The sequence below is a fragment of the Myiozetetes cayanensis genome, unplaced genomic scaffold (assembly GCF_022539395.1).
Source record: "Myiozetetes cayanensis isolate MyiCay16 unplaced genomic scaffold, myiCay2020 scf6-25, whole genome shotgun sequence".
Taxonomy (NCBI): domain Eukaryota; kingdom Metazoa; phylum Chordata; class Aves; order Passeriformes; family Tyrannidae; genus Myiozetetes; species Myiozetetes cayanensis.
The window spans coordinates 14,110,294-14,137,336 of NW_026087853.1; the positions used below are offsets into that span (position 1 = coordinate 14,110,294).

At 40.2% G+C, this 27,043-nt stretch overlaps 1 protein-coding gene across 1 annotated transcript; it reads left to right on the top strand.

The window, feature by feature from the left end:
* The first annotated feature begins 26 nt into the window (after nucleotides 1-26).
* On the top strand, nucleotides 27-26,532 carry LGMN (legumain). The gene is made up of 15 exons (XM_050335836.1): nucleotides 27-141; nucleotides 1,368-1,400; nucleotides 6,046-6,227; nucleotides 14,500-14,597; nucleotides 15,394-15,475; nucleotides 16,003-16,088; nucleotides 18,589-18,664; nucleotides 19,149-19,211; nucleotides 20,093-20,159; nucleotides 21,790-21,908; nucleotides 22,562-22,651; nucleotides 23,336-23,533; nucleotides 23,840-24,010; nucleotides 24,881-24,948; nucleotides 25,764-26,532. Exons 3-15 carry the CDS (start codon nucleotides 6,090-6,092, stop codon nucleotides 25,801-25,803), a joined length of 1,296 nt encoding a protein of 431 aa, XP_050191793.1. The 5' UTR covers nucleotides 27-141; nucleotides 1,368-1,400; nucleotides 6,046-6,089; the 3' UTR covers nucleotides 25,804-26,532.
* The last annotated feature ends 511 nt before the right edge of the window (nucleotides 26,533-27,043 follow it).

Sequence of the window (27,043 nt, forward strand, 5' to 3'; positions counted from 1 at the left end):
GCCTTTCGCGATTGGCCGTGGCTTGGCCCCGCCCCCATGGGCCGTGGTGGTCTGGGTGTGCGCGGCGGTGCCCGCAATCACAGCGGCCGCGGCGGCCACGGCTCTGCACGGCTCGGCTCTGCACGGCTCTGCACGGTTCGGGTACGGCGGGGCCGCGCTGTCCGGGCGTTCCGGCACAGCCGCGCGGGGAGGGGGTGTACGCCTGAGCGAGGGGAGCCGTGAGCGAGAGCCGGCCTGCTCTGCTCCACGGCGGCAGGGGTGGCGGCAGGGGTAGGGACAGGGACAGGGACGAGCGGCTCCAGAGGAGCGGCCGAGGGCGCTGATTTCCCTCCGCTCCTCTGAGCGCTGCCAAGCCCCCGCCGCTCCGCCCGGCGCCCCCTCACCCCGGCTGGCGGAGGCTGTTCGGGACCCCGCTGTGGGTGGGCGCTGGAGCTGAGAACGGGGCGGCGCTCGGTCCTTCTGCCGAGGCCCCCCGGCCCCGCCGCCCTCGGGCGCTGGCACAGGGGTCGGGGTCGGTCCGGCCGCCCCGCCGCTACCTCGTGGACGCGGCTGCAGCCGCCGGGCGGCTCGTCGGTGCTGCCCGTGGTCAGGGGGTTTGGACACAGTTGTCCGCCCCTATCACGGGCCCGCCTGGCCCGGGACCTGTATTTGATCCCTCCCTGCTGGAAGCGAGAGGAGTCAGAGCGTCTCCTTCCGAGGGTCATTGCCCTGCACTGGTAGAGGAGACAGGAGGGAGATCAGGGGGGATGCAGCGGCAGCAACTCAGTTTTAGTTCTTGATAATAGATTTTTAAGGGGGGGAAAGGATGGAGTAACAATTTACGGGGTTTCTGGGAAGGGCTGGTGATGCCTGAGAAGTGCTGCGCTGTGGCTGGTTGTTTACAGCTGGTGGACAGCCTTGCCTTGCTCGGAGATAGTAGCACCATTAGTTCCAAATCGTCATGGGAACGGCACTGTGTTGACTGTCTGAATTTGGGGGTTAAAAGAAATTTTGTAGCAGACCAGAAACGCTAAGATAAACCATAGCAAAAGACGTGTGGACTGCAGGAATCTCGCGTAATCTTCCCCAGGAATTTCTGTGTAATCACTTCTCCAGAATTTCATTCTGTCCACGCTCCAAACACTTCCATGTTTGCTGAGCAGAAATGCTTATCCTTGTCTGACTCCACCTCCCAAATTAGGCAGTGTAATAAAGTTATTCAGGCAGTTTTTCAGTACCTGTTTTTTTGTACTATCAGAATGTGACGGCAGAGGCTTTGTACATTTGTAGACAGATATGAAAGTAAATAGCAGAAGCAGTGTATTAGAACCAGGTGTATTAGATTATCACCATTCTAAGACTGATTTTATTTTTTTTTTTATCCCCAGGTAAATTGTGCCATCTCTCTGCTGCTGAGGAAGGTAAATCTGCAAACAGTCAAATGAACTTTACTTATAATTACTTTAAAATACATTTATTTTAAAAACCTTTCTGAGTTGACGTAACTACAAATTCTTAGTTTTTTACAGTAAAAGTGACTTAAACATCTTCAATAACTATAAAAATTATTTTACTATAAGTTCTGATCATATTAAGCCAATTCATAAAATGGTTACTTTGTAAAGAAATGTTTTGCAACACAGGGACTATAATCTCTGTCAAAATGCTCCTTATCAGAATTTACAGTGATAAAGATTTTTTCTTTCTACCACACAAGTGCAGAAAGAAAATCAGACAAATGTTACAGGAGCCTAATCATGGGTTTAGGTGGTTCTGTTTATGTAGCAGCCGGCACAGCGTGTAAGCAGAACATTGCTGACAGAGCTGTGGACACCAGTTTCCTGTGAGGAGGACTATTGTGAGTCACATATTTTGTGGAAATCAGCATCTAAATATTACAGTGAGAGGCAATATGCAAACACTGTGTGGAAAAAGGAATTGTGGCTTGATTCTGCAACCTGAAAGACTGGTGGTTATAAGAAGTGAGGTGAAAGAGAGAGATTTCCTAGGAAAGCTGGAATGATCATCTGATTAGCTTAAGGCTGTTATTTTTCAGCAAGATTACTGTTAGTATACTTATTTCACATGAAAGGAAAGTGGAGCTATGATTTCTGTTTATATAGCTCTTGGAGGTAGTGCTTGAGCTATCTGGAGTTTAAGCTACTGAAGTGTCAACATCATTTTAAACACTAGTGGAAAATACTTTTGTCAACTCAAACTCAATACCCAGGTGGTATGCTCTTGTTCTAAGAGTTTTGATCTTAGAGGACTGTTTCCCAAAGGAAAGTTGGGAACTCAGTGAACAGGCAGTTGGCCAGAAAAACTGTTCTAGCAGCAGCCAGCCATTTCCAGATGCGGTCTTTCTTAAGCATCCCTCTCTTATCAAGGCAGAGCTGTATGCCAGCTATCTGGTGGGAAGTGGTCAAAGTACCACTGTCAGGAAAAACGAGTTTTAGGAATGAATTGTTCTGGCAAGAGCCACCCAGTTCTGGACATGCTTCTTCCACAGATTGTGCAAACTGCACAGCAGCCTAGCTGTGTGTGTATATGCTGTGACTCTGCATGTGTAGGTCTGATGCTGAACCCACTGCGTCTGAGATGTACCTTTTTCCTGACATGGTCTCAAAGCAAGGTTAATTAACTCTTCTGCCAGAAAAACTAGGCAGAGCTGATCAAACCCTCTCATATTTTGTGGGTCATCCAAAGCTCTTAAGATCATCTTTTAGTGAATTCTCAATTTTTCCACAGAGTCTCATTCTCTACATGCATTTAGGATTGCATGTGACAGATCTGCAGAGAAAGGCTTTTTATGCACCTGTGGTAAGCTGGTCAGCTGAGCTGCTTTCTCTTAGTGTGACTTGAAGACAAAGCATGTGATGAGGAACTTTCTCTTCTCAACTGTAGGTCAAGAATGCTTCAACACAACCCAGAACACAGTCTTTTAGGTTGCCCAGTTCCACGCAGAAGCTTTCTTTAAAACAAGTAGAAGTATGGGGGGTTGGGTTTTTGTTTCTTTGTTTGTTTTCGTTTGGTTTTGGGGGGCTGTTGTTTGTTTGATAGGGTATTTTTGTTTGTTTTGGGTTGGGTTGGGTTGTGGTTTTTTAAGCAGTAGTTGGAAACAAGCAGTGAAGACCTCCTCCCACCAGACGTGTTTAATCGTTAAAACTATTTTAAGTGCTGCTTGGAGAACCTTGGGGAACTGAGCGTTTATTAATTATGCTTATTTATTAGTGCATTGTGGTATATCAGATTTCCCCCTCCCCCTTTTTTCTGGTGGTAATTTGATTTAATTACCATATAGGAAAAGACAGATAAGTGAGATTATATGTCATTAATTAGTTCCAAAGAGGAAGTTCTTTTCTATTCTAAGTACTCTATGAAAAAATATACACGATTTGCTAATACAGTGCAAATATGTCTTGGTGTTTGTTTTTTATTTCCCCCCTGGGCCTTCTGCATCATTCACAACTTTTGTCTCAGCAGAGGTAAGAAATGTGAGGGTCTGTATCCACATACCACATGGGAGACTGTTGAATCATGGAGAGACTGCCTGATGGGCTTGATAGTTAAGGCTGTTCCTGATCTGGCCCTGGGGTTTTCTGCTGTGGGCCCATTTGCAGGCAGAATATGGAGCTGGTGTGTGGTGCACCTGTGCCTGCACAGCACAGGCCCACGTGGAGGTACTGGCTGGGGTCCTGAGACCCAGAGGCCCCTGTTAGCATAGTTAGGAGTGTGAAGTCATCAGGAAAGACAGTCCCATCAAGCTGTCCCCAGTTCAGGAGTTGGCATTCCGTAGTGTATTTTTTCTGAAGCTGCTCCAGTCTCTGCTGTGGGGTGTATCAGTAACTGGCAGTGCAGTGACTTTCCACGTGACGGATGCCTGTGTGCTGGGACCTACTGTGAAATTAACCACCATGTTATATGGCCCAGTGAATAGCTGGCAGCAGCACACCTTCGGTTGATATGTTCTGGATTCCAGTGAATGATTTCTCAAAGAGCTAAGCATCATGTGGAAGGATCTCCAGCAATCATTTGAACTATATATTTTCTCTCTTTTTTTTTTTCCATGTAAATATAATTAATATTATGATTGGAGAAAGGAAAATTTATACTTTAATTAACTGGAAAGAAGTTTTCTCTTAAGAGACGGATACTGAGCTGTGAGGGATCTGGTTGCATGAAATTCAGCTCCATATTATACTAAGTCAAACTCAGTTAAGATTCCTAAGCAGATTGTCTGAAAAATATTGATTTTTCTTTTCTTGCATAATGAAATTGAGTACTGGAAATTAATAGGCTCATTGGCCCATGGTGTATTGTGACCATATACAAAAGTTTTATACAACTTGGTCAGACTCTTAGCTGGGCTGTAGGCAACAGAATAGGCATGTTTTGCAGATAAGTTTGGTTCTGTTTTTTCTTTTCCAGAGTTTTTCTGTGTGGTAACAGCCCTTTCTGAAGGAGCTGATTTGCTAGCGTGATTCCCTTACTTTGTACTAACTCCATTACAAAAGGATAAAAAAAAGCCCCATCTTCCAAATATATATATATATATACACACACATATATAAAATATTTTTCTTACTACTGCCTGCAAAACTGAATCTTAGTGGCCAGTGGATCCAGTCTTGGAGAAAGACCCATGCTACATGTTAGTTAGCAGTCTTCGCTGTACATGGCTGCTTTGGAGGTGAACTGGCTGCTTCTGTCTTTCAGCCTCATTTGACTGGCTGTGGGTAGGTGGTTTTGATTGGAGAACTGAGGCTGACTTAGGTACTGTTTAGTTGGTTTAGTGGTAATTTTAACATTTTGCCTTGTGACTGTATTGTATGGCTTGGGAGTGTCAGCTTTTATTCCAGAGAAAACGTTGCTAAAGTAGACTACTCTACCTCTTACTACATCACCTCTTCCATAAATAGCAGCCATAATTAATTTACAGGATCTCTTTTTTGTAAGTAGACCAATGTAAAATCCCAGGTGTCAGTGCATGAGGAAATAAGATGTTTTTACGTGTGCCAAGAGCATGCAGTTCTTCAGGGCAGTTTGCTTTATGAGTTACCCATTGAATGCAGCAGACCTGTGACTGTGACAACTATATATAAACTACCTGCTTTCTTCCTCCTCCCCCAACCCAAAGAGTAAACCTTTAAACATGTGATTAGATATGGTCAGATTGTTTGCTTTTAGTGCAAATGCTTTTTCAGACAATTAAGGTGCTTGGAAAGTCGCTAGTGAGGACCCTACTTCTAGTCCTCTCAGGAAAGTAGAAAGAGCCTTTTCTGCATGGGCTCAAACCTCACCTCTGGCTCTGCTTCTCTTCATTCACAGGCTGAGACCCAATTCTCTCGCCTTGTGCAAACACTTAACCATTGTGCAAAAGAGGTGAAAATGCTACTCTTTCATGTGGTACTGGTTCACATTTGCTCTCCACTAGCATGACAGGTTGCACGAATAGCATGAGGTTCTCACAGCCTGCACTTCCCCCCCAGCCCCAGCACTTAGGGCTGTATCTTTTGCAGAACAGTGGCCCTTTCCACCCTCTCTGGCTTTATGGGCACAGAGAGCTTTTGTGCCACTCTGACCTTCCAGCTCCCCAGCAGCTCTCCATGTCTCTGCATCCTTGTGCCTACATCACCCAGGATTTGACTCAGTGATAATTGCCAGTGAGTGGAAACCAGGGAACAACATAAGCAGAGACCAAGAGAATAGTATTAATCTGAAAAAGATTTATTTGTGAAATACTTGATAGTGAGGCTTGCTCTGTATTTGGGGCTTATTCATTACTAGCTATTATAGAACAAAACAACCAGAGGGAGCTGAACGACTTGGTTGTCCTAGTCAGAATTGCTTTCAGTCAGATTTGAAAGCTGACAGAAAACTCTTGTAACTAGTAGCAGCTTGGTGCTAAAGGAAGATATGACCAGAAATTGTGCTGTGAGTTAAATGGTCTGTAAAACAAACAAAACCCCACAAGCAAGAAAACCTTCTAATTATGATACTACTGATACTTGCTTTGCATTTGCTTGTTAATTGATGTCCTCTCATCTACTTCAAATTCTTCATTAGGAAACTAGCTTTTCTCCCATTTGTGGAATAAATAAAGAAGAGAGATGATACTGAAAGCAGTTATACTGCTGGGCTGTGCTCTGGGCATCAGCACGTTCCCCATGGAAGAACCTGAAGATGGAGGGAAGCACTGGGTGGTGATTGTTGCGGGTTCAAATGGCTGGTACAACTATCGGCACCAGGTAAGCACTGCTGGTTCCACATGCTTATGCTGTCTGTGCTCCAGAAAATGCCTGCTCTCAGAGTTACAGGAAGATGAAAACTGCTTATCATCTAGACTAGTTCAGACCTTCTGTCATTAGGGCAAGTGCCTCTACTTCTAGACTCCCAGGTGTGTGTGAAGTTTTCAAAACAAATGGCAGCAAGATTTGCTCAAAGCCTGTTTTTAGTTCTTGTTAGCACCCCAAGAATTTCCTTCCACTGCTGCTTTTACAATGTGAATTTTTCTTTTTGCTTATGATTTTGTCAAGTCTTCTATCTCCTAGGAAAGCTGTCATTAGCAGGAGGAGCACACTTCTGCATCCTGAGAGACCTGTATCATTTAGGATAAGTATTCCATTGGTAGGCTAGAGGATTTAACCCCAACTTGCAGGTATACAGATGATGTTTAGAGTTAAATCTCATTTTGAGACACATACTTTTTCCTTTTTTTTTTTTCAATTTGTTTTTCTCTTTTCATTATGTTACAAAGAGCTCTCTTTCTTCAGTTAAAAAATCTGTGAAGGCTGCAAATGCAGCGGATGTTTTGAGAGTTGGAGGATGTGTAGAAGAGGGGTTTTTTTTAACCTAAATCAGTTTGCTGGCTGTTCAACATCATTGCCTCAGAGCTGTGTTGCCACAACAAGGATATGGTGCACCAGGGTGCAGGGATCAAAGTGAGTGGCAGAAAGAAGAGAAAAAAGGGAACAGGAACTCCTGAGTTTGACACTTCTGTGAAAACCATTGTGGTCTGAGTGGAGGTGTCAGTATGGACAGGATCAAATCCAAGTGACTTAACTCTGATTAAGTTCAAGACTTAGCAGCAGTCGGGATGCTTGTGTAGCATTTTCCCCTTGGGGAGTTCTTGGACAATCCCTTAAACAGATTAATCTGTGCTTAAATGCAGTCTTTGCTTGAAACTTAAAACTACCTCTTACTTGCCTGGAGAACAGGGTCAATTTAATTCTGATTTATGTTTATATTTTTATGTTTGTAAGTGTTAGAAAAATAGTTTACTAGACTATTGTTGGTTAAGGTGAACTCAAATGGAGACTTTAACACTAGTGTATAAAACCAGCACTTTAAAAACTGAGCTGTATTAAATGTACTGGCTACATCTGATTTGCTGAATGCAGGAACTTTTCTAGTATTTATTAAATTCAATGTAAGTGTCTGTAAAATCTAGAGAGGCTTCATCCTTTCTGTTTGTGTTGATTAAGGAGGAAATGAACTTTCTATGCGTTGGCACCCTCAGTTTTGTTTATGTTTCTTCTCCCCCTCAGCTCATCATCAGTTTATAACTTGCAGTGTAGTGTTGAGCTTAAAACAGAATGAACCAGGCTGACAATCTGCTGCATCTGGAGAAAAACTTGTTACTGGCAAGTGCTAGCTCAACACTTGGACAAGCAGGTTTTAGGGATTTTTCCAGCTCCTTACACTGTAACTATCACCTGATAATCATAGTTGGAATATTACATCCTTAATATAAACTATTCCTATTTCAAATTAAATCTTAGAGAAGAGAGTTTAAAGTAGAAACTGGAAAACAATTATGAAAATACTAGTGTTGTACTTGATCACTGCCTGTCTTGGGGTGTCTAAATATAATTACTGAGTTGTGCTCTGGTTGTTGCTATTGCTGTATAACCAGTCAAGCTGGCTCCCTTCCACTCCAGGAGGAGTTAATACCACAACATTAATTCTTTACCCAAAACTACATTTTTGAAGTTGTGGCTCATGAAAATTCCTTTTCTCAGTTGCCCAGGCACAGAGGTTTTAATCTCTTTGTCAGTGAGCCTTCAATGGCAAGTATATCTGCCAGTCATGAAGAACACAAGATCCATGCTTACATATTTCCATCCAACAGTAAGTCTTTTGAACACGCCAGTTTCACGGAAGCATGTTAACTTTTGAGTGTGGTCATGCTTTGCACACAGTTACTAAGTAATTCCTTTTCAAGGCTAGAAAAATGAGAGCAGGATTTCTTTAAATACCTTAATTCTGAGGGTAATGTCAACTAACAATGCAAAATATGTGCCATATCAGATTGTTTTGAATTTAAATACTATAAATCTCTTTATTTTAAACTACCACTTGTTTCAGGTACAGTGTTAAGATTTGGAAAAAAAGAAAATTGCAACACATTCAATAATCCTATCAAAGTTATGAAATCAGCATCATAAGAGGCTATGTGAAGGATCCTTCAGAATATGGCTTAGCTCCTCCTTGCCTGTCCTGGGCAGGATACTGTGCCTCTAACTTGTCACAAAAAGAATCAGTTCCCACAAGATGCAGCACGGTGTTTTGCCTAGGGACATTTAGTGGCCAGTCTTGGGGGCCTGGTGGGAGTGAGCACCTGTGGTGGGAGAGTGACATATGGTGAGACAAAGGCAGCAGTTAATCCTGGGAAATCCACTTGTGTGTGACGTGTCAGCCAGACAAGGGTGCCTTGGGTATCAAAAAATTGGAGAAATTTGTTCCCAGCAAAACAAGCAGAACAATAGACTTTTAGCAGAGTTATACACTGGAGGAAAGATATCACAGAAATGAGGAGTTTTAACAGATTTTTGGAAACATGCAGATTGATCACTGTGTCTTTGTGTGTTAATGTTCTTTACCTTCCAGTGGTGGGAGCAAAAGCACTGTAAGTAATTAAATTATTTGCTCAAGTCACTTGCAGTGGAACCAGGAATAGGACTTGGTCTTTCACTTCTGTGCTTCATCCATCATGAAAGTAATTCCATCGTGAACACACACAAAGATACATGTTACTGTTCAGTGTAATAATACCTGTACTGTCAGAAAGCAAAGCAGTGCTTCAGGATTGCAGATTTGAGTAATTCTTTGCTTTCCAGGGCAGAAACTGTAGAAGAAAATATGTTGTAGTCTATTTGCTTTCCTCCTGCCATCACCTTTCTTCCTTAGAACTTCTCTGGCCTAGCCTGTGTACAAGTGGATTTATAGATGTGAATGTTCCTGTAAGTAGTTACTCAGTCTGGCTTTTTTATTTACCAGACTGGTTGCTATTCCAAACACTCAACTAAGCACTCATAATGTCCTTTAGTAATCTGAGACCTCAGCAGACACATCTCTGGGTTTCAGTTGCTTCATTCAGCTGTTCAGGGTGCAGTTAGTACATGATGTTGCATGTTTGTATTACATTTATATTTTGTGAACTCCAGTTGTTCTGCATGCTGCCTGCACACAACATGGTCAAAACATACTCTGTTGTCTGCTGCAGTAGTTACCTGGTGGTAGTATATGTTCATCTGACTAAACAACCAGAAAAGCAGAAGAAATAAATGACACCTTCAAAAATGTGTCTCATTTTGTACATGAAAAATGTGGAGGAAAATAGTCTGTCACTGTATGCTGCACAGACCCCAGGAACAGTAAGTTTGTAAAGGCTTTGCAGACCCCGGAGACACTGAGTTTACACCCGTAACCTCAAGGAATCTAAAACTCCATCTGAGACTGGTTATTTAGTTGTCAGTGGTCAGGATCCACTATCGGTGTAAACCAAGTATAGACAAGATAAGGATAAAACCACCATTTGCACTTAAATATCAGTGAGATTCACACCTTGCAGGCAGTTGTTTCTGGGACTGTTTCCTAGTCAGGATGATCTAAACTTGTCTTATGCATTTATCTCATCTAGTTCCTAAAATAAATTTTAAGTGTTTTGAATAGTACAGAGCCCAGTGTGATAGGCTTACTGTCACTGCAAAGCTAGCATCTATATATTGCTTTATGCTTGTGGCTTCTCAGTTCTTTGGTGTTTTTATCCTTATCTTAGTGGTTTTGATTAGAGTTGCTTGGGCTGTGGAAGGAGTATCGATGTGCTCCCTCTCTGCTCCTCAGCAGTTACTCTTGACTTCTCTGTAGCAGCTTTTTGATTACCAGACTGCTATTCAATAGTACTCCCCTCCCATTTCTTGGGAAAGTGGCTCAGCTCTGTACTGCATAAAGAGCTGGATAAAATACCTTTGGGGAGCTTAGTGGCGTGCATGAGCAAATACAGCACTAAATGCTTCTGATAGATTTAAAGAATGACTCAACAAAGTAGTTCACATTAAAAGAAATAGTCTGCCTGTCCTGGGAGATGATCATACCAGCTAACTGAAATCTAAAGTTGGCTTTGCATTAGATCAGAAAGAGACAGACCAGTACTATCTGGATACTCCAAAACACATAATCCATGGAAAAACCTTATGTGAAACAGAGTCTTACAGAAGATGGAGAGCATATTCAAGGAGAAAAATGCCAGGTGGAAAAAGTCTGGAAAATTTAAAATTTAAAAAAAAAAATTGAATTTGCATACATGGGTTTGTTTTTGGTTCTTGTTTTTGGTCATATATTTACTGAGCTTTATGAGTCAGGGAGTTTATTTATTCAGGGTTCTAGCCACTACCAGTCAGAGCAGTATCTTATTCCAGGACAGTCTTAAATTCTCCAGTCTTGAAAGTAACAGACACTATGTTGTGATGTCTTGGCTGCTTGGCTTCAATTAACATTTCCTCACTGTGCTTAGAAAATTGAAACTGAACTTATAGGAACCCTTCCTAAGTTCTTGATAGAACTATAGCTTGTGGCAGATTCACTGATGTATGTTTAAGCAAAGGAATGAGACATGGCTGGCATCTCAGACATATTCTTCTACTGTGCTTACATATTCATTATATTTTAGGCTGTGATGTTTCAGTGTACGTGTAGTGGGAATAGTGCCACTTTGCAATAAATCTGAAAGTTCATTACACATGCTTTTCAGCTGTGAAATTTGCAGTCATAAGACAAGAAGTAACCAATTTCACAGAAGTCCAGGCTTTTCCCTTTAGGAACTATTTATGCATGCTTGTGTCATAAACAACTTGATTTTTCCAAAGAATCCACCCAAGCAGTCTACCGAAAAGCTGTGTCATTCAAATGTGTAAATAGCTGTATGGCAGAGGAAAGTAGGGGTGGGTGGTGGGGTTTTTTTATTTTGTTTTTGTCTTTTTGTGTGGTTTTGTTTGTGTGTTTGTTTTCTTTTAGAATTCCCAAATATACCTTTTGAGAAACAAAATGCCCATCCCAGGAAGATAGATTAATTCACCCTCTAATCTCTGCTTTCAAAGTCTAGGAGTTAATTATTTAAGCAAATGTTCCATAGAAATTGGTAATGTAGCAACAGGTTTAGACAGGGGATGAAAGGTCTGAACCATGCTGTTAACAGTGTCGATTTTGGAGCCTGCCTAAGGTCAGTTGTGCAGTAGGAGCTGTGCAGCTACACCTTCCCTTATTCTGCAGGGCAGGTGTTGCCTACCCCAAATCGTGGTCACAAAAGCATGGTTTGCATTTAGTGACAATTTATTCAGTAGATATGTGTACCATTCATTTCACCTACTAAACCAACAAGAATAGTACCAACAGGAGATCTGGGACAGCTGAACAACTGTCTCTTTTAGAGTGGTTTGCAGGTAGCTACTGCAGAAATATCTCTGAGAGAAACGGGCTCAACTAGCTGCATTTGAGAGGCAGTTACACATCAACAGGAAATACTCTAGATTCACATACGCCTCCTTACTCTAGCAGCAGGCTTTTGAATTCTGGTTTTATAGACATTTATGGGGTTTTTTTACGTGTACAAAGGGAACGAGGAGAAGCATGTGACCAATATCAAAGGTGCCAAATCAGGTCAGCTAATTCTGTGCAATAAACTCTTTAAGTGTTTACTCAGAACTGTCCTACTTTAGCTGATGGAGTTTTAGCAGCAAAACATGTTTTTATGCCTTTGTCAGTGATATCTTTATGCTACCAGCAGATATAGTTCCCTTAGCAAAAGCCTTAAAAGGCCGGGACAACCCCCAGACAAAGCATAAGTTAAGGTTCAGGGGAACTGATTGCATTGATTTATCTCCCTTCACAGTAGGGAATTCAACCCATTTATTTTTACCTCTAGCATCTGCTTTACTAAGACAGGATGTACTAAACAAACAGTCATTGAACCAGAAGGAAAGAAAGAAGAGACAAAACCTCCCTGATAATATGCATTTACAAAGCTTAACTAATTTTGTGTACTTGGCATTAATTAAAATCACCTCTTATGTCCCTACTGTCCAGCCACTTGTCTGTGGGAGCACCAGACACTTGCTGATTGAATATGGTCATATTGTATCACCATAGTATGCCTTAAGCATTTCTGTGTGTAGCCAACCTATAACTGTTTCTGTCAACACGTAGAGGTGTATTACATCTTGACTGTAAGAGGGGATCTGTGATCTACTCATCAGTCAGTGTAGAGAAGTCCTGATTAGTGTTTTCTTCTGCTTGGTTTACTTCTGAAAATCAAATACATGCTGAGTCAAACCTGCACTGTTTTGTATTATACGCAATACCTTTATAACTCTGGTTAACCTCTACCTTTTGACTTGCTGAGGCAACATCTGGTATAATAACATACAGGGAAGTGGAAAACTAAACAATGGAGATTGACTGGGATAGGTGGAAGAGTGCGTAGGCTGGCTGTGTAGTAGGAAAGGGAACTGCTCTAGTAAGAACAGTTTAACATTCAGCATTAGTCACCTGAGGGATTTTCCCGTGGGAGTCTTCATTAGCATTGAATGTGCCTCACCCTTCCCAGAATCTTGTACAACTATCTTCTCTTTTCAGCTTCAGCTTCAACTGCACTTAGAAGACCAAGGATTATAAATTTACAGGACCTTACAGTGTTCTTTCAGTTAAACTAGTACTCCTGAGTCATCTGAACGTATGTTGGTCCGCTTAAACCACTTCAGTTAGGTTTCCACACGAGCAAATAAGATTAGTTCAACAGAAGTAAGCTTTAAAGCTAGCTTCTTGCCTGCGTTTGGAAGGTGCATTTGTTAGTTGAGATCTCTTCCATTAAACCTGACCAGCTTTTTCTAGCACGTGGTGAGTTGTTCTCGTGTTTAGGAATGATTTTTAATGTCCCATTAGGTTATGCACAGACTGCAAGGTTAAAAGAAGAGAAACATTTGAGCTGGGGTTACTAAGAATTTAGCATTCTGATAAAAGTTTATATTTACTGTAATATCACTTTAATGCATATTGTTATTTCTGCATCACGGGAAGATGGTTCTGTAAATAAAATTTGCTTATTCATATCCTGCACAAGTCAGGAAAAGAACCCAAATAGAAATTCTGCAATTCTGTTTTCCACTGAAATCTGTTTTCCTGCCCTGAAGTTCTTAACTCTGTAGAGTAAGCAATACATAATTAAAAAGAAAATTTTCCTTAACCAAAATTCTCACCTAGTAAACTAAAATTTAATAAATTCTTTGCGATGATGACGTTGGTGAACTGTACTTGCTTAAGCCAAGGACAGTTTTCAGTGCCTAGTCATGCAGGCTTGGTGCAGAACTAATTGAAATTGGTGGAAATCCAGCACTTTTCTTCTTCTACTTGGCACATTTTGAATTTATCTCTCAGTGCACAAGGTTTTCATTTAGATTTGAATCTCACAGAATGCAGAACATTTCTGAGAACCTTTTGTTAAATTTTGTTATCTGTACCAACTGTGAAGTAACTTCTGGTTTCTATTTAAGTCAGAAATCGAAATAGGTTACGAGATAGAGATTTTTATCAGTCTCTATTATTAATGCAACTGCTCCTAATTAGAGAAAGACCTTGAGTTTTGGTTTAACCTCTAGCAACCCTCAGTCTCTTATATTGGAATGCAGTTTCTTTTGGACAATAACCTGCTCTTAAGTCTGCAAAGCTATTTTTCTTCTGGTCTCAAAGGTGTCCTGGTTTCGGTCAAGGTCAGAGTTAATTTTTTGCAGTAGCCATGAGGGGGTGGAGTCTGGAGCTGTGTGGGCACGGCCAAGACCCTAATTGTATTCAAGACCATCTCAGGCCATTGTTGGGGTGGGGGAAAGGAGCTCTCTTTCACTTCCAAGAGAAGGGTATTCTTTTCTGGTCAGAAAAAAGTGTGGTATGGTGGGGAAGAGAAGGTTGGTATTTGTTGCAGCTTTGGCTTTCCACTTCTTACACCTTTTGTTATTAATGTTGTTGTTGTTACTGTTCATTTCCTTATCTCATTGCTGTTTCCAGTAAATTGTTCTTATCTCAACCCTTTGAGATCGTCTTTACCTTTTTTGCTTCCAATTGGAGGGGGAGGGAAAGCAACTGCCAGTGTGGTTTTTTAGTGGGGCTACTAAATTGGAGAATACCATTCCTAAACCACAACAAAGGTAACATTTCTATTAAAGGTAGTAATGAAAATCTGCTTAATTTCAGGCAGATGTGTGCCATGCATACCAGATTGTTCACCGAAATGGAATTCCAGATGAGCAGATCATTGTCATGATGTATGATGACATTGCTGATAATGAGGAGTAAGTGATGAATGTACACTAGTCACAGACTATCTTGTTACTACAAACATGCTATAATCACCAGTGTGTTTTAAGTTTGTAGGAGTTTTGTAAGAAAAGCCTTTGAAATGTGCTCATGAACTTTTTTAAGTCTTACTCCGCAGCTCAGCGTCAGTTGTGGCACTGAGTACTGCAGAGCTTTGTTGTTTTGAGAATAAGGGACCTTAACTACCAGGTGAACAGAGTCAGCAGATAAATAGCCTAAACCCATAAACATAGGGAAGTTCTGTGTATGACTTGCAGGGCTTTTTTGAAAGGACATTCATTCCTGGTATGTACATTCAATGAAGAAGGATACAGGTCCCATTCTTGGTGACTGACTAGAGCACATATTTGCTTTCTGTATGAAATAGTTCAGTTAAACAGCCTCTAATTCTGAGACAACTTCTGCCAAAATCAGCAGACATCACATGCACAGCAGCACTGGGAGCACAGAGTTAAGAGGAATAAAGGCAAGATTGCAAGGAGAGAGATGATAGTATAAGAGACCACCCACCTACATCTTTACATTAATTGACATGATCTGAGGTGGGATACTTGAGTTACTCTGAGGGTAAGGACACCTGAGACAAGCATATGTAACTGATTGAAATGAAAAGGCCTTTATATTCTGAGATCACTTAATGACACATGGTGCAAGTACTGTCTCTCAGGTGAGCTGGCCAGTGAGGACAGTTTAAATGGTTTCCTAGTTGTTCCATGGTCATTGTATGACATGTGGGTAGTGATTCATATTTATATTCCATTTACCTTTCAGAAATCCAACAAAAGGCATTGTCATCAATAGACCTAATGGCTCAGATGTGTATGCTGGAGTGCCCAAGGACTATACAAAGGAGGTAGGAATGAAACTCCATTTCCCAGGGTAGGTTCAGCACTAGCCTATGTTTGTATAAACCCTTTCAGCCTGTATCTTACACTCCAAAAAGCACATGGTATAAAGCCTCCAGCTGATTTACCTGCATGGTTTGGCATGAAGGTGTTCATGAGATGAATATAAACAACAGATGCTTTGAACTGAAGCAGTGGTCATAAAAGTGAACCTTGACACTGTTGCTGTGCTGACACATGAAATGAAGGAAGAATGGTCTTGCATTCATAAATGTTGCTTCTCAATATGAAGAACAGCTGTGTAAGACTAATTGTTTCATTAGAAAAGTAATCCAGTCACTCATTGATTTCATGGTCCAGTAGCCAAGTGAGTCATCAGTAGCTAATGCATTAGATAATGATGGACTGAAAAGGATGGCCAGCTAAACTTGCCATCCATGCATGGATCCTGACTTTCAGGAAATCATCTTTCTAAGTGAAGATTTTGTTGCTGTTTTTATGATCAGATTTAACTTTAATTCTCTCAAATCTTTAGGATGTTACTCCAAAGAATTTCCTTGCTGTTCTCAGAGGAGATGCAGAAGCGATGAAGGGGGTGGGATCAGGAAAAGTATTGAAAAGGTAAGATAAGTTTAATTCAGAAAATAATTGCATGTGTAGGTGTACACTGACAGTGCTTTTGAGAAAAGAATAGGATAAATAAGAGCAGCTTGGGAATCCAGCAAGATTATCGATGGCAATTCCAGATCATTCAATGTTAAAAATACAGCAGTTCTGGTTCCTTAAATTATCCGTCACAAAGAAGCAACTGCTGATTATTTGACTGGTATGGAATCCCGTAGAGGTTAAGGGATAAAAATTCTAGAGGATAGTGTCAATTTTACTAAGGTATTTGTTATTAGACTGTTGACTTTTGCAAGGGTGGCTATTCAAAGAGAGTTGTATTAAGGTTTGGAGACCTTGAGAAAGGGTTTTCTAAGGCTTGGCTGAGTGTACATGAACAGTTGTATTCATCACCTGAAGTGATGAGACTTAGCAGTTGGTGGCAGAGGGACAGAGAGCTTAAAGAGCTCATCAGCTGAAAAAATTGTATGTCTAATCCCAAGCTTGGTCTTTGTAGCACAGGTACACACTGAGGCTGAATATAGACCATAATTCCATTCCTAATGAAATGGAATTACGGTTTATATTTGATGCAAAAACCAAATGTCTGTGATAGAAAAAGTAATGTTACAAGCAATTAACCTTGTAAGCAATGTATTAAGCTTGATTGTAAACCAAGTTACACAAATGATTGTAAGTTTGGCAACATTCTAATATGCAAACAATGATGCAAGAATAAGAGCAATATATTTGAGAGCCTAATTAGAAGTCTTCTTCGAAGGATACCTGGTGTCATTCGTCTTGCTTCTACAGAGTTGAGATGTGAAAGTATGATACTTACTTATCAGGTGTGTTATATTTCTTGTGGCTGGTAAAGAGTTATATTTTTGTACATACAGTAATTGCTGTAAAACATTTAAGATTTTAAATTCAACCATTTGGAAGGACTAACAGAGTTAAGGAAAAATTGTGAAGTGTCTGTCTTCATATGACAGTTAATTTTAGGGGCAAACCAGTGAAACAGAAGAATCCCACCTTGACCTTGAGGAGAATAATAAAAAAGAAGGACAGTAGTCAACTAAGCTATTGCTCTCAATTGTTTAAACTTCATCCTGAAAAACTGAGGTAGAAAATTACTCATGCAATGCATATGGGCAAAAAGTAAATAAATTGCTTCACATTACTAGATTGTGCTCTTCTAGTATCTGGAAAGAATGAAGAGGTGACTATAAAGCATTTTTTGTTTAGAAGAAATTACTGCAGAGCACACCTCACCTGTGAAAGCTTTGATGTTCCAATTCAAATAAGGGAGTAGCTATGCAGAGGGCCAAAGACTCTTATGTACTCAGGAAGACAACTTGAACCGACATATAAAAGTCCTAGTTGTTTACATTTCACTTTGGTCTGCACTTACGATTGAGAGCTGGAGCCGGAAAAGTAGCACCAAGCCCTTCTTTATTAGGCTCTGTTATGTGAATTTTCAAGTACTTAACTTTTGCTATTGGGTGGGACAAAAACTCAATTATCCTCTGCCCAGAAAGTTTCCAGATGGACTTGCAGGTTGTCCCCCTAACCAGCAGGTTATTGGCCAGGCAGAAGGCTGGACAGTGTCCCCTTGAGCTGCTGCAGTTGCACCCCTTTGCTAGACCCTGGTACAGAGGAGCAGGGGATGGCCTGGGGACTCCTCCTAGTCTGTTCACGCATTTTATATTTGTCCTTGAATACGTTTAAAAGCAAAATCCCCTTGCAGATATGGCTGTTAGGGAAAAACCTTGCTATCACCCAAACATGATCCATTTGATTTAGAGTGCAGTAAGACTGTACAGCCAACAGTGTCACAATCAAGAAGGGGATTCCCCCACAAGAGGGAATCAAAGCCTATGAGCATTCAGTGCTCGACCGACTGAAGGGTCACTTGGTGCAGATGCCAGTCTGGCCTTACAGGTGTGTACACATAGCAGTTCTCCATGGAGTTGTAGGCTGACACCCATTTGGGTAACTGTGACCATACAGACCGCAACAAGGTAGTACATGCACATGCCTAAGGATCTTAGCAAGGAAGTTTTTATGATTTATCCCTGTGTTATGGGTGCCTTGATATAACTTAGTTATAAAAGCATTCATTTTTTACCAGACTGCTAGAAATGCCCACAGTATAACAAATTCTTCACATAGCCATTAAGAAACAATTGTACTTCCGCTATACCCTACGTACCAACCCCTGCTTCCCAATTAGTTTATGGTTTGAAATGTGAAGTGTAATTGCCATGTTTCCCATGCTTGAGGGAATAGCCTATATTCCTGTTTTCATTCGTTTTGCAGGCACTCATCTCCTCTCATAAGCACCCAAAGTAGTATGCTTGGGAGGAAAAAAATATTACCAAGAGGAGGAGGTGCTTCAGCTCTATTATTTTCAGATATTGACATGTCTTGGCACTGAGAAGCATATGATTGTTGTTGTAATGAAGATTAGGTTGGAGTAATTAAAAAGAATTTGTTTGCAATTTTTTCATAACAGTGGTCCCAAGGATAATGTGTTTGTTTACTTCACGGATCATGGAGCTCCAGGACTTCTGGCTTTTCCTGATGACGACGTAAGCATTTTGGGGATAATCTAAAATCCATCCTTTTAGTGACATACTAAAATAAATGTAAATGTAAATTGATAAATGTAAACCATGAAGATATTTAATGCACTGCTATATTGAGGGAAGGGGCATAAAAATAGCAATCTTCTTCTCATCACTGCATTTTGGATTTTTTCTTGTTAGAATCTGAAGCATTCAGTTGAAACTAAGTTATGTAATTTCATATTTCATTGGGCTTTGTTAGTCCAAGCAGACTGTTTCACACAGATATGACTGGCTTTCTGGTGCACTGTACTTATGTTCTGGGACCATTACTCATCTTTTCCAGAGTAGTAAATACTAGAATATTGTATTTCAGAAGGGCAAGGCACTGGATAAATTTGTTGGGAAAATAGAGTACATATTCACAGCAGTTAGTATTTATTCTTACTAAATGAATTATGTGTCTGTTGAACGTAAGTGATTTTAAAAAAGCTTTCTTATTTTACAGCTTCATGTGAAGGACTTGAATAAGACTATTTGGTACATGTATCATCACAAGAAATACCGGAAGGTAAACAAGCATGTCAGAAGTTGTGAAATAAAAAGAGCAGCTGGCATGGAAGAGAGAGATATGTCTTCATATTGAGACTAGTTCAAAGCAGGAGGAGTCTGGTACATGCGGTGAAATTTGGATTAGGATTTTGCACTTAAAAGGATTGATCTGCTCCAAATTTTCTTTCTTTTCCGTAGCTTACTGTGTTTTTGCAGTCGATGTTGAGATGTAATACACTGCCATTTGCTAATGCAGAATATTCTGAACTAGAAAAACAACATCTGTAACTACTGCACTTCCATAATCTGTACATGACTCTTCCTGTGCTTTGTTCACTTCAGACTGTGCTGTTACTACAGGAAGTCTGTATATACCTCATGTTTTGCTTACAGTTGCTAACATAGTTTAAGAGACTGTACCTCTTGTCGAAAAATTCTGTGCATTTGTTTCATCACATGTACTGTTAGGCAGAAAAATTAATATTTAGAACATTTTATTAGTGCTTTTTATTAAGCAGCTCTTTGTGGTAATCTTTCTGCTATGGCTGGCTGTATTTAGGAATACAGACGGCCATCAGTTCCAGAAATACCGTGTTCAATAATGATACATTTCTGTGTCTAAAGAGTAACTGTATATTTGATCTGAGCTTCATACATTAGTCAGTAGATCTGTGTGGATTATATAGAGATTAATACCACCTTTTTATTATGATTCTTTCCCTTTTCCATGTAGTTCCCAAAAATGAAAAGGTGTCTTTTGTTTTTGTACCCTTGTGCATAGCGTTTGTTTCAGGAGTAGCAGTACAGGCCAACTAGCTACAGCTGAAAAGCACTGAAGGACTTTTCTCCATTTCCTCATGGAATTTCTTAAGGTCTCTGATTTACTTTTTTGTTTTATAGATGGTGTTCTACATTGAAGCATGCGAGTCTGGATCTATGATGAATCATTTGGCTGATAATATCAATGGTGAGCAATCAGTTAACTTACTGGACTTAAAATGTCACAACTTGTCACAGACCTAAACTGGTACTGACTGTGTAAAGAATATGTTCGAGGCACTCTTATATAGTTTTAGCAGGGGAGCACAAGAATTTGAGAAATACTTTCCATTTACAAGAAGTTCCTTTCAAAGAATTAACAGAATCTTACGAAAGACTAACAAGGCTTTCAGTTTCTTGCAAATGAGAAGTTGAAAGAGTATTTCTTTTCAGGAACCACGTGGTTGCCCTTAAATAGTAGCAGTTAAGTTATACAGACCTTTCTCAGCCTCAGCACTGCTAACAACAGATGTGAAGTTCCTCCTGTAAATTTCACTGAGTAGCAAAGGCACTTGTGAGACACCATAGCCAGGCAATTTTTTTGCACATTTGCACAATAATCCAGGATGTGGAACTCAGATTTTTCAGAGTTTCTAAGCTCTGTACTGCAGAGCTGAAAGCTCAACCTTGATTAGGATGAGGAATCACAATCTTTTGAAACTCCTGTTCTGTGGCAGGGAGACCAAGTAGTAGTTTTGGAGCTGTGATTCCAGGGACGATCAACCATGTACCTATCCATGGCATCCCGGGTCCTTGGCCTTGGAATGTGCTGCCTGGCACCTAACTAGACTTCTTGCAGCCCTGTCAAAGATTTACAGGCAGTTTCTTGTTGGTGATTGTTCAAGATAAATGCTCAGTAAGTCAGCATTTTTTGAAGTTTGTTCTATCGGAAATTCCCAGTCTGAGGACTGTGGTTTTACAGCCAGCTTGGCCATAGACTTACTAAGGCAGGAAATCACCGATTTCTTTATTACAGTACCCAGCTGTCTCTGGCAGCTTTCAGTGGGGAGCTGCAAAGATTAATTTGTTGCTTAGTCAGCATTCTGAAGGGTGATAAGAGGAGCCTTTTACTACACAGACAAGGTTTGAGACTTTTTTTGACTTTTGAGCTTTAAGCTGAGTAGAAACAACACTGTAGCTCTATAAAATCATGTGTAGCACTTCTTCATTTTGAAATGTGGAATTCAGTTACACAAGTGTTGACTTTGACAAAAAGCCAAAATAGTTTTTGTCTTAATTCCTGTAAAGATATGTTTACAGTATTTCTGGCGTGTTAGAGGTGACTTACTGGGAACACTGTGCTTGGGGCAGATGTAGGTTTGTTTTGCTTTTCTCTCAGTGTAGAGTATTATCTAAGAAAATATATTGCTTAGAAGGTGGCACTTTCTGGAAGAAAAGATGATTTTTAGGGGATTCACTTCAAGTTTGGGGAAAAGTTCTCATTATTGTAATGAACAAAATAAATGCATAGCTGGTTGTCAGTGCACAGTGTTCTCAGGCAGTTCTTTAAATAGTAGATTTTTCCTTCAGAAGTGCATTTTCTTCTTTAAACACCCCCAGACCACACATTTGGCAGCAAGGAAGAAACTGTTATAGCAGCACTGAGTCTGACTGAACAGAATTATTAACAGGCTTCCTTCCTGCTATTTAGAAGTAAATGATTGAAAGCCAAAATACTTAGACAAATATATCATGTGCAGCTAAGTATTAAATCATGTGAGGGGAGAGGGGTTAAAAAAAAAAGCAAGGAGAAAAAACCCTTTCTATTTGTCTTACAGTTTATGCAACAACAGCTGCCAATCCCAAAGAGTCATCTTATGCATGTTACTATGATGATGAAAGGCAGACTTATCTTGGGGACTGGTACAGTGTGAATTGGATGGAAGATTCAGATATGGTAACTTACTTAGATAAGTTTTTTTCATTTTTAAAATATAGCTCTATTACAGGATTTGTGAAAATATTGGGTTTTTTATGTAAGACTTAAATAAACAATTTGAGTTGCTAAAATTATTTATCTACTAGTCAGAACCATATATAATCTGTATTTGTTTGGGCCACTTAGTTTATTTCTGAAATTAACTCTGAGAAATATTGTCTTCTTTTATTTATAAGATAGAAACTTTCTAGTTCCAAATTCACATGGTCTTTATTTGCTCATCTAAGACCACATGTCCAAATGTGTTGAACAAATTGGGCAGTTCAGTAAGTTGTATGTCTGCTTCAGGGGTGCTTAAATACTGAGTTGTGGCTAACCCATTTTTCAGAATACTGCAGAATAGTATTAATGAAACAAATCTGGGATTTGTATGCTAGCCCACTCCCTTCTTGCCCTTTTTCTGGGAGATTGGGAGATCACTAAAAGTAATATGAGACTGTGCTGTCAAACCTTCTTTTCACTTTTTAGTTTTATGTCTTTCAGAGGCTGTATAACTCTCGCCTTATACTTCCTTCAGCATACTGGCAGTTAAGACCCTTTTCAGGTTTCCTTGCATTTTTAGAATAGCTGAATTTAAGTATCTGTGACCTCATGGAAGTTTTTTCATGCAGGAGGATCTAAGAAGAGAAACACTCCACAAGCAGTTTCAGCTGGTGAAGAAACGCACCAACACCAGCCATGTGATGCAGTATGGAAACAGAGTATGTATCTGAGCAGGCTTTCTGGTCAGATATATCTTAGAGCCTTTCATGCCCTATATTTTTAGACCTTTAAAAAAACAAACCCAAACAAAGCCGACTGTAAACTAGCAGGGTTGATTTAAAAAATGAAACTGTTTATCTTAGAACACCACTGGCATTTAAGAGATGATCATCCTGGTGCTAAGGGAAATCAGCCTTGCTTATGATTTAATCCAAGGAGTCAGGATACAAGTTGTCCTTCAAGCTCTGCCAGTGATTTGACACTTCAGTCAAGTATAAGAAGGGTATTTACCACTTCCAGGCGTATTACAAATATTAATGAGATGTTAAAAAGTACAATGATCCCTCAAAGGGGAGGAGCTAACAGGTGATAAAATGTTTATAGCAGTCCCATTATTCAACAGATTAACAATCCTTTAAAAAAGAAAAGATGTGAGGTTATTTAACCTGGCAGTCTTTTTCCCCACAGTGAGTTTTGAAAATAAAAGTTCCCTGATTTTTGGCAGCCTTGACCTCGTATTAAAAAACCCAACATGCGCACACACACACACTTACAACCCTATGACCTCCTTTATTTTCTCTGATAAAGCAAGTTTGGAGAGTTAGGTTTGCATGGGAAAGCAAAGACAGACTACCTACTGGGGGTGATTGACAGTTTCCATCTGTTTACTTTTTATCCTTCAGAGTATTTCCTCCATGAAAGTGATGCAGTTTCAGGGCAAGGGGAAGAAAGCTGTGCCCATTTCTCTGCCACCTGTAGAACACTATGACCTGACGCCGAGTCCGGATGTGCCCTTTGCAATCATGAAACGGAAGCTGATGGCTACCAATGACATTGTTGAGGCTAAGAAGATTGCTGCAGAGATGAAAGCGTACCTGGAGGTAAAATCAAGTAACTCCTGCAGAACAGAAGTCGGTGTTGCTGTTGTCAGTGCTTTTTTTATTTTGACAGAACACTAAAAGGACAGTGAGTGATTTTGGGTTTCAGGAGTCTGACTTTCTGTCTCCCTACTTTTCACTTGTATGTTAAGAGACAGGTCCAAAAGACTGCTAAGAATAAAAGTCAAAATTAGGTTCCTTAAAGAGCCCAAAAGTTGAGGGGGCATTAGAGGAAGAGAAATTTAATTCAAAGTCTTCAAAGTAGATTTAGAAAAAGCAAGTTTTAAGTTCTTGTTCGTTTATGTGCAGGTGAAAGAATTTATCCAAGAGTCCATGCGAAAGATAATCACCGTAGTAACAGGATCAACAGAAAAGACCAACCAAATTCTGTCAGACAGACTGACCATCAGCAATTATGACTGTTACCAGTCAGCAGTGAACCACTTCAAAGCTCATTGCTTCAATTGGCACCTATCTGTGGTAAGTCAATCATTAGATATAACCTGATAAACATACTGGAAAAACTAGTACAGTATTTATAAGCACATCTCAAAATCATCTTTTAATAAAAAGCTAGCTTGGGGCAGTCATACAGCTTAATTTGGGGGAAAGGGTAAGTATTGTTTTTGAAAGCAGGAAAACACTTCTATTACCTTACCTGTAGGTAAGCAAGATTACTAAAAACAAACCCAAAAATAATACCTAATTTGTACTAGTTAGTACTGCTCCTTCATCAACTCCCTCTCCAAAAATCCCAGTATTAAATAAGTCATGTTGTAGTTCTGCCAAAGCATCTCTACTGACAAAACAGAAACACAAGCACCACCACTATGAATTAGTAATCTTGGTGCATTTATATTTCTGTATTATGATTTTGTGTTGCATAGTTCCTTGCTATAGCCTTGCTGCTATTTCCATGGTCTTACTGAATTCCTGAGAGCCACCTTTTAACTTAGGGCTTTGATTACCATTTGCTCTTCTTGGGATCCCAGTTGAGGATCAAATCCTGATGTTAGACAGGATTGTTAGACTGTTTAGACAAGAATAAGGGAGTCCTGATAGCAAGATAATCCTCTTTAGTGTTTTGTTTTGTGGGATTTCAAGAAGATCCATGGGTAAGATGGCCTTGCCTAAGAGGCCATTGTGCAGCACAGCTGAATTTACCTAACGAAGTTCAAAAAGCAAAGTGCACAGAACAAAAATCTGTTTAGCCCAGTAGTAGCTCATCAAGACCATCAGTTGAACACCTTGAATATTAGTAGCATCTCTAAATTACTTCCACAATTTAGTTTGGATAAACAGTACCTGATCTTCCTCACTGAAATGATTAACAATGTTTGTTTATTTCAGTATGAGTATGCACTGAGACAGCTGTATGCCTTGGTCAACCTTTGTGAAGGAGGATACCCCATTGACAGGTAATGAGCTCCCAGATACCCAGTGTAGTTTTATCTGTGGTTAAAAAACCAGAAACTAATAGGTAGATGAAACCTGATCCTAGAACCCTGTTCTGCTCCAGTGACCATTTTGTCAGTAAAGTTCCCACTCTGAAGTTAGAAATGTTTATTTTGGAAAACATATCATTATTAGTCATAATATGATGATCATTATGATCCCTCATAATGATCCATGTCCCGTGTAACCCTTTAATTTCCTTCTTGAGCCTCAGGGGAAATTACAGGCAGTCAGAGAATCCCACTGTACCGCACAACATATAATGGCATGACTGGTGCAAGGGTGTTGCCCTGTAACTCCTGTATGATCTTACACTGAAGCAAGCCTGGGAACTACTGTATTTTCTGTGCTGCCCCCTCAGCTGCTGGCTCAGAACACCACAGCACTGCTGGGTTCTGGTGATGAAAGTGAACATGGTGCTAAGCCCCTCATCTGTGAGAGTGTGGTAGGAAAGCAAGGAAGTAATGGACCAGGCTGACCCTTGTGGTGGTGTGGTAGGGCCAGGGGGAGCATGGTGTTGAAATTATGTCTTGGAGTTTGTGGTAGTGTTTGGGATCCTAGCTTGTGAGTCATGCAAAAGGAAGAAAAGAGAGAGAGGAAAGCAGAGGGTTGGGGAATGTAAGAGTGGCCTGGTAGTTCAGACATACTGCACATGCAACCCAGAAGATGAAGAAGTGCTACCCTCACTCCTGGTGGCAGCCTGCTGCAGTCAATTCAGGAAATAGTTTGAGAGCAGGGAACATAAAAAAATAATCATCATTATTGTTCTCTGTTGCAGAATATGCCTGGCCATGAATCAAGTGTGTCTTGGGTATTGATGGAAACAACAGTCTCTAATACAACCCTTGCTACAAGTGATAACCTTTCATAACTGTAATAATCCAGACTTTACATGCATGCAACCTGCAGAGAGTCAGCCACTGTACTGGAACTGTGCTGGGAGCTGAGGTACCTGACCAGGAGCAGTGCAGCACTTGCCATGCTCTGCTCTGCATCCCCACCTGCTGACAGCCTGCTGCTTTGAGAGGGGCATCTTGGCAGACCTCCTGGAGCTTTCAAGATGGAGAATTTGTGTCAAAGCACAGTGCTCTTAAGAATCTCTTAATGAACATTACAAGTCACCTATGTGATTGCTAAATCCATGCTAAATTTAAACATTGAGTCATTAATTCTGGAATTCTGTTTATACTGTTGCTAACTATTAGCTTTTTAAAGAAAGTTAATGAATTCCATTACAGTGACTAATTTTGCAGATTGGTCGAAGAGTGAAGAAACCAAAGCTTGTTCTTTAAGCTTTAACTCCTTAACAGTTTAAAGAAATTAGTTGCATTAGAGAAGTATTTGATGTGAGCAGCACAGTTAAACTGTGAACAGTAAAAATCTTTGTGGGTAGAAAGCACTGTTTCCCAAAGAAAAAACATATCTAATGCTGTAAATTTAGCACCAGTATTCTGTAATTAATTGTATATTCACACAAACCTGTGGGAAGTCACAGAGTACAGGAATTGCCTGTGAATAAAAATAAAGTTGACAGATTCATCCACCTACAGGGCATTGCAGTGTCTTGTGTTTTGAAAATGGATTAATCATTAATTCTATGATATTACCTTAAAATGTTAATCTGTCCCTGTAAGATTTTTATGAGATGGGTCATCTAAAAAAAAATCCAAAACTGAACCAACAAAAACCAAAACAAACCCCAAAACTACACCCTAAAAGCAAAACTAATGAAAAATATCCAGAGCCCCAGATCACACTTGAAGGCACCACTCCTTAGAGATGACTCAATAAAGGACAAACAGGGGAAAAGTTAGAGCTTGTGAAGTTTCAGGTAGTCCATACCTTTTTACATATGGAGACCAGAAACAGAAATACTTTATAGAGTTCTTTCCAAAAATTGTGTTAAAATACACAAAATTACCTCATCACCATTGGAAAAGAATGAATTTTGAGAAAAACTAAACCAACGCCTCCAGGATTAGAGAGAGTTCTGGGTAGCTCCAAACAGAATAGAGAGGTTGTAGGGGGTATAATTGAAACTATGTTTATATAAAGCAG